Below are 7,745 nucleotides of genomic sequence, written 5' to 3'. Positions count from 1 at the left end.
CATAATAGTTTCTTTCCATAAGAGGAAGATCATGGATTCTTAAACAAAACATTGCTTTTAGAAACTAGATACATTGGACTTGCTACCTAACATCGAATTCCTACATCAAGACAAGTTTTTTATCAAAAGACCACGGTCCTTCACACAAGACACATTCTTTGTCACGTAAATTTGCAAATACCACCAATATAAGACTCTAAAATAAATCACAAAACTTCACTTCATGAACTGGTCGCCATATTTTCTTCATTGTTTGTTTGAACATCTCCTTGTGATGGTACTTCTCTATAAACAACTTCATAATAACACATTTCGCACCTTTTGATATCACCTCCTCCATAAGGCTGGCCTCCACATGGATTTCTTCTTGTTCCTGCTTAGTAAGTGTCATACACTCATACATAGAACCAAGTTCTTCCGCCATAGAACCAAGTTCTTCCGCCATTCTCTCACACCACCAGTGTTTTACGATTGGAAAGGAGAAAAAACAAAGCCTGTACTGAAACAGGAAAAGAAACCTCTACTCAGGGAAGCCTAAGAGAGGAGCTAAGATAGATAATTCGAAGTTAAATGTAACTAGAAACGGTGGTAATTTGTGTACCTAGGTTTTCTAAACGTATATAGCAAGTGGACTTTCAATGGTGACATGGGCATTTTGGTAATATTAGTCTTGTCAATTTATAAGGGAAGTTGAAGTATCCCTAGACGAGTTCCACTCTTCTCTTCTCTTTCCTTGTTCCACTTATTCTACAAGTCATCAGGCTACTTACTATGGTACGGTAAGGAAGCAAGACCATATTCGCCTTCTTCAAAATGGAGCTGTAATAACCCCCAGATTGATTGTATACGCGATTATGTATAGGAAGGTGTAGAAGGAGACCTCACAAGAAAAATCAGCTCTTATCAAGTTGTCAGATAAACAACAAAACTGCCAATACATTATACCATGAATGCAAATTGTAAACTCAGCTCTGAGAAAAAGGTGACAACAGAACACTTCCTCCTAATACAGTTATGAAAGAAGGAAAAGGCAAAAATTAAAATAGAATGGACCAGAATGGGGATTTGGGACGTCTGTAAAGAGATGATAACACCAGCCGGGCTGGTTATTGTAATCAATTTTGTAGGACAATTATTTTTCAGCAGAAACTTAAAGTCAGCTGATGCAGATACCATCACTTGGCGAGTACTCTCACATCTAGCACATACACAATGCTGTATCACCACACATTCTTCTGACCAGAAATATGACCCATTGCCCACGAAATCACTCAAACATTTAGTATCCATTAATCTGAGGCCTTGGGGTCGGACCCATCAGCCGTGAGAAAGGCATTTGGTTCCGGCCAGGAAGGCTCCTTTGGCCTGAAAAGCGATCAGCTGCTTTTGGATCTGAGACTGACCTAGAGAATGCTTGGGCAAGCTCAACGGCTGAGGCCACTTTCCCATGGCGTGGACCACTAGAGTCCGGGGAGTCTGGTTTTGGCTGCCCAATCGGCTTGCGCCAAGTCTCTGGTGAAGGTGGCCTCTCAACTGGCTGCTGCTTCCTTTCAGTCTCTCTGTTATTTCTCCTGCTCTCATTACGCCAGTTCCTTTGCATATCAACTCTCTCAATCTCTTGCCGATGATCTTTCCTCTCATGTCTCTTTCCAATCCTTTGACCAAGGAGAGGATTCTCACTTTTTTCACTGTAGTCAGCAGGATTTGGATTTGCTTTCCAATCCTTTCCTTTCATATCTCTTTCAATCCTGGGAACATTATGTTCAACCCTTCAAAAAACAATAATAATTAATTGAGGAAAAAGACAGCAAAGCAAGGTAAATATGATAGAAGAAGAAAAGATGGAATACAGATTCACTACCTATCAAATTGTTGAACCAAATCATGGTTGTTGATGGTAACATCACCAATCCCTCGCTCCTTCAGAACCTGAGAACAGGATTAGCAATGCTGTCAAGATGGGAATATGAAGCCACTGAATAACTGAAAAGAAAGAGAACAATGCAAATAGAAAGTAACCAGAGAGACTAGTGAAAAGTTGAATGTGTGAAGAAAAAGGGGAAGGGGATCAAGAGAAACAACAATTTTAGACGCTGAAGTCACCATATACCCCAGAGAGAGAGAGATAGAGGCCATGCGTAAAAGCACAAAGAACAACTGACTTAATCTAATTAAAAACAGCAGCATGAAGACCTGACAAGGCAAATTTGTAACTGGCATTCGTAATTACATCAAACTCACCAGTTCTCGTGGGCGAGCACCACCAAACAACGCATTCCTGCATTAATCAGACTATTTGTATCAGTGGTATTAAAAGGCCCAATCTTTTGTGAAAATCAAAGCACAAAAAAGAAATTGCATGCCATTTCTTTGGACCTAAGGACAGATGTAGCAATGTAAATGATGCATCGATGACTTCTTAGGGAAAATTAATCAAAGAATGATTGTGGAAACTAGAAAGTTATATTAGGTTCTACCATGTTTCAAAATAAAGCACAACCAAACAGCCATAACAGTAAAACATAAAAACTTCTTACTAGAAATCACGTTTTTTTTTTTTAAGAAAGTAGATACAAGAATTGACTGGGTAGGCTATTTTGGTTTCGCCCTAGATCGGATGCCAAAATTTGCGGTAAAATGTACTTTTGATGTTCTTGACTATTTAAGAAAATTGTATGTAATTGGCAGCAGACCAACATAGACACGAGTGTGTGCACTCTTTTTTTTCTTCTTTTTTTTCTTACTAATGAAGAACACACTACTCAATGAATTCCAAGAACTTTTATTCTACATATTGTACCCGTTTCATGGTTCTGGCATTTTTAGACTTCAATTATTCAGTGAATTCCACGAACTTTTATCCTACGTATTGAGTCATATCAACTCAGAGTAGGTGTGACTAGACTAACCAAAAATACAACTAAATCTAATAATAACGAACATGATATACAAAAAGGCAAAATAACCATGTCACTACTTTTCATCATACTGATCTAATACCTGTCTACAAAACATCTAAATTTCAGATCCATATAATAAACCAACTTCTAGAGTCAATCTCACATGCTCAAGATAATTTCCTTTCTATCCACTATTTGATAACTTCAAAGGAAGAAAGAGCATGACCTTAATGTCAGAGATTACAATTAAAACAAATATACTTTGTGTGAATGGAATATTTACAGAGGATTGTCAAAATGTAAAAGGGGAATAGTAACCTTTTCTATAGATAGAAGGGGTATTAGCAACCTTTTAAACAGGTAGATATATAAAACTCAAACATCCATGATCTCACCCTCCAAATCTGACTTAATAAGTGATTCAAGAGTGACAACATATCACATGCATGCACACGCACGCATCTGTATGTATGTGCAGATATTTTTAGACATTTCGTAATTCAATACACAAATTTATTGGTTCCATTGCGTTCGCTGTATTACTTATTTACAAAAAATACGCAGTGTGTTATCAACAATTTCCACAGAAGGTGGTAAGATGATGTCTTGAGCAGTCATAGATGCACCATGAATTCCATACAGATTACTTCTCGATAAAATTTCTTTCAAATTCATTATAATTTCATGTACTGATTCTTCCCACTATGGTCAAATATTCATGTGGTATTTTCTTAGATTTTGCACGTGTGATACATGCTCCTAATAGAACGGGAAGAGCACTACTTTCAGTAAATCTCTCCACAGGCTTCAGATTGAGCCATGATAAATGTAACCACCCAAGATCCATGATCAATGTTTTAAAGAAAAGACAAAAAATACAGGACCTTCAACATTCTAATACATTGAACCAAAACCCAAAGTATGAAATCAATGAAATGCTATTCTTCACCTATTGATGTACCTACAGCGCCCAAAAAAAGGGCTTTGGATTCCAATATTTTTATTTTGTAATTGTTAAAATACTCCTGAGCCCAAAAGTGCAACTAACTTGACTAAGGGCATATTTGGGTAAAGAGATGAGATGAGAATTCTATGAATAGTAGTGAAATAGTTTGTGAATGGTAGTGAAATGGTTTGAGTTAAGATGTTTTATTGGGTTTTTGGGAAAGGAGAGAAAAAGATTGAATAAAAATATTATAAAGTTAAAACAAATTTTGAATATAACTTTTGAATTTTTTTTTTTTTTCAATTTGAAAAGGTTAGTATTGTTTTTTGTGTTTTGTTTGGAAGTTTGGAAAAAGTGTAATGGTTAGATAATGATTATGTCCTGATTAGATGAAAAAGTTGAAAATTTAAAATTGAAAAGTGTTTTGTGTTTGAGCGATGTTTGAAAAGGAAATTATAAAAAATTCTGAGATGAGATGAGTTTCTCACTTCCCAAACATGGCCTTAAATTGATGAGATTCCACCAACTCATCACTCTCCCCCAAGTAATGGTTAGAAGTGAGACTGGGGGAGGGGAACCCACATTACTAGGCCAGCTACTGCCATTTGAACCATGTTATTATAATTTCTTTTTCATTTTTATCCAAGAGCCAAAATGGTAAACAGATAATCTCTTAAAGGCATAAATCAAGAGCGTTCAAATTTTGCTAATTAGCAAGTCACCCTATAGCAATAGTAACCAATTGGCAATATGACTAGCATTTTACGTTATACAATAGTTCAGGCTATGACTCTTCTTCTTCTTCTTCTACCTTCTTTTTTTCTTTTTTCTTTTTTCTTTTTTTTTTCTTTATATATATATATATATATATCCGAGAACCTTTGCAGAGGTGGGTCCAACCAAGGCAAGACCCTTTGGACCCACCCCTGCAGAGTAAACCTCGGTCCCATGTACCGTACCCTCGGAAGTTTCCCTACACGGAACTGGTTAAATCGCTGGCTTTTCACCAATGGATGTGACCCCAAAGGATTGTTTGCACCCAAGAGGTGTTGAACCTTGGACCTTGAAGGGAGTGATATTCCAAGATCAAGGCCTTCACCACTTGGGCCAACCCCTTGGGGTTTTTATCAATTAAATATTTGATTACCTATTAAAATATGGGCAATATCCGAGCTCAACACTCAAGGTAATTTTTATTTTTTCTATATTTCAAGCCAGAAGATCAATTACATATACAGAATCTTGAAACATATGCCATCAAGATTTCTATACAGATGTTGAAAATATTTGACATCAAGATTTTGATACAGTAACTATCAAAGAAAAAAGGATTTCTATACAGAAACCAAAAGATGCACATTTAAGATAGCATTGGTTTTTGTTGTCCGCATTTTTAATTAACAGATGTTTAAAACATACAATAATCAACTCCATGCAGAGCTCTATGCTAAGAAGATTGCAAATGTTGGGCTAAACAGATATTTTGACCCTTGATATTGTTGTATTTGTGATCTCAATCACAAACATATAAAACATAAAAATAACAGAAAAAAGGGAAGATCGATGCAAATGGAAAAAGCTAAAATCAGTTACTGACCTATCTTTTTCAATACTTCCTTCCAATTGCTCGAGATGCTGTGACCGAGACTTTATAGTCAATTTGGGACGCTCCATAGCCTGCGGCACACTCTCGGTGATTGCCATGCTAAGTTTTGCAGGATTCATATTTCCATACACTTCAAAAGCTTCAGCATGACCAGTGTCACTCACTCGTCGATACCCCTATAATCCACAGCATAAAAGGAATTAAGTGCATGGAATGCAAATTGTGCTTTACATTAATTTTCTTAATATGTTTATGAAACCCTCGTAGTTTTGTAAATACCTGTGCATGGTCAATAGCAGGTTGTTCCGAACTTTTTAATGGCTTCGTTCTGGGAAGCAATTTCAACTTAGGTCGCTCTGATGGTTCTAAAGGCACCGGGGACTGCAACTCAGATCCACCAAGTCTTCCATCATTACGAGCAACTGGAGTCCTATCCATATGAATTGTGGAGTTCCACTCTTTTACATCTGAATAAATAGGAGCCACAGCAATTTCATATTCTGGTAACTCCTTCCTAGCAGCAAGAACCCCATCCTCAATATTCAGGCCTCGTTCAACCTGCCTGACCAATGCTGCATCATGATAATCTCTTCCACCCGTAACATCAACCATATTGTAGCTACTATTACCATAACTATTGGACTGAAAGACACTCTCCATTTTAGGTGACATCACATCTTCAACATCTGCCTGAAAATTAAGCGACTGCTTTGATTTCCATCGACCTGAAGATACCTTTTCAAGTGCACTGGCACGAGCCAACTTCGAAACAGCAGTTGGTCCAGACCAGGCAGATTGTTGCACTGGTTCATTAACCCCCACCACCTCCTTCTTTGCTGCCCACGCATTTGGATAACCTCCACCAACTCCCAGCCCACTATTCCCACCTAAGTGCTGTGAATTAACTCCACCACAAGTCACCTCGCTAACCTTAGCCGCATAGGCATTTACTGCCCCACTTGCAGCTAACCCCTGCCGAGCCACAAAACTCCCACCCGACCCATACTCTGGCTTCAGCTCAACACGGGCCCCAGGGGCCCGAATGCTCTCATCGCTGATAGTCCGACGAGGGGCCGAAACACCATCAAGGGGTTTTCGCTCATCCTCATCAAAGTTCCGGCCAATGCGGGCAGTATGAGTGAGAAAAGGAGTCTTATCATCGAAATGCCGTGTCGCAGGTGAGGTGTGTGGCCGAGACCAGTTTTCGGGCCTCCCAATTGAGTTTCCCCATGAGTTTGGGCGGTCTTGACCGGAGCGATCCGACGGCCTCACAGTTCTAAATACGAAAAAAAAAACGAAAAATCAATTCAGAAAAGAAAGGAGATATACTAGGCTTTGTACGAGCGGATACAGAGGTTCTTGTTTGCGAGATTCTATACGAGCTCAATCGGGACTAGGGTTTGAAATCAAATCAAAAGCTAGCTTATATGAATTGACAATGAAAAATTGAGGAGGAGATTAAACTTAAAACAATTATATCGAAGAGCAAACAATAGATACAAAAGAAAAGGTTTAGAAGATAAGGGGGCAAGAGTTACTTACACACCAGGTGCAGAAGGGAGAGGGAGATCAGAGGGAATTGAACCGCCATGGAAATCCTTGAGAGTCATGGTGTTCCCACTCACTTTCTTCTTCGACATTTCTCCTCTCCCTCTCCCTCTCCCTCTCCCACTCCCTCAACCGCCCTCTCTCTCTAACTCTCTCTGTCTATGCGTAACTTCAATTTCTTCTGTCTCTGCTTCCGCCCGATGCTTTGGAGATTTGAGGCAGCGTATAGCGATAGCGAAAGAGAAGGTTTGCCTCCTGCTCACGGAACTTGATTCTCTTGTTCTCTCTCTCTCAATCGATCTATCTGGAGCTCTAGGACCTTCGCTTGTTACCCGTTTCGCCTGTACGGTTTGTCTGGTTTTGTTTTATCAAACAGATGAATACGCGCACCTCAGCCTTCAGATCCGGACCAAACCTCTCCCCAAAATCTCTCCTTATCTCTCCGCGAGAAATGAGAGAGTTGCTTGGTATTTTGATGGACCAAACTGCCTTCGCATTAACGTTCTATTCTTTGCTTTACAACGGCAACAGTAAGGGTAGAGGTGTAATCGACTCAGTTTTATACCCATTTTATATTTTTAAAAATAAATTACGCACCGGTTTGCCCCTCTAAACCGGTATGTTCGGTTTTACCGGTTTCTATCCACTTCGGTCTAATTTTTCAGTTTTAATATATTAAATATATTAGTATTACTAATATATTTATAAAAAAAATATATATTGAGAATTTATTAAACAATAAAAT

General features: G+C 38.6%; 1 protein-coding gene across 2 annotated transcripts; it reads right to left on the bottom strand.

The window, feature by feature from the left end:
- Nucleotides 1-916: 916 nt before the first annotated feature.
- On the bottom strand, nucleotides 917-7,448 carry LOC122279729. Of its 2 annotated transcripts, none has more exons than XM_043090526.1 (6): nucleotides 6,995-7,448; nucleotides 5,732-6,728; nucleotides 5,444-5,628; nucleotides 2,242-2,278; nucleotides 1,862-1,929; nucleotides 917-1,748 (listed from the first exon to the last, which is right to left on the bottom strand). In XM_043090526.1, exons 1-6 carry the CDS (start codon nucleotides 7,090-7,092, stop codon nucleotides 1,280-1,282), a joined length of 1,854 nt encoding a protein of 617 aa, XP_042946460.1. In that variant the 5' UTR covers nucleotides 7,093-7,448; the 3' UTR covers nucleotides 917-1,279. The 2 variants fall into 2 exon arrangements, with proteins under 2 accessions (XP_042946460.1, XP_042946458.1); XM_043090524.1 differs by having other exon boundaries at nucleotides 917-1,769; nucleotides 6,995-7,446.
- Nucleotides 7,449-7,745: the final 297 nt, after the last annotated feature.

This window comes from Carya illinoinensis, chromosome 10 (assembly GCF_018687715.1).
Source record: "Carya illinoinensis cultivar Pawnee chromosome 10, C.illinoinensisPawnee_v1, whole genome shotgun sequence".
NCBI lineage: Eukaryota > Viridiplantae > Streptophyta > Magnoliopsida > Fagales > Juglandaceae > Carya > Carya illinoinensis.
Note: the sequence above shows the minus strand (reverse complement) of the source record. Positions and strands in the feature narration are given on the sequence as shown.

Excerpts from the sequence above, each read along its gene's own strand:
- LOC122279729 (XM_043090524.1), bottom strand. The coding sequence starts at position 7,092 with ATGTCGAAGAAGAAAGTGAGTGGGAACACCATGACTCTCAAGGATTTC. Across the intron at positions 1,930-2,241 it reads GTGCTCGCCCACGAGAACTG|GTTCTGAAGGAGCGAGGGAT; the intron begins GTGAGTTTGATG and ends TCCTGTTCTCAG. Across the intron at positions 1,770-1,861 it reads TTGGTTCAACAATTTGATAG|GGTTGAACATAATGTTCCCA; the intron begins GTAGTGAATCTG and ends TGTTTTTTGAAG.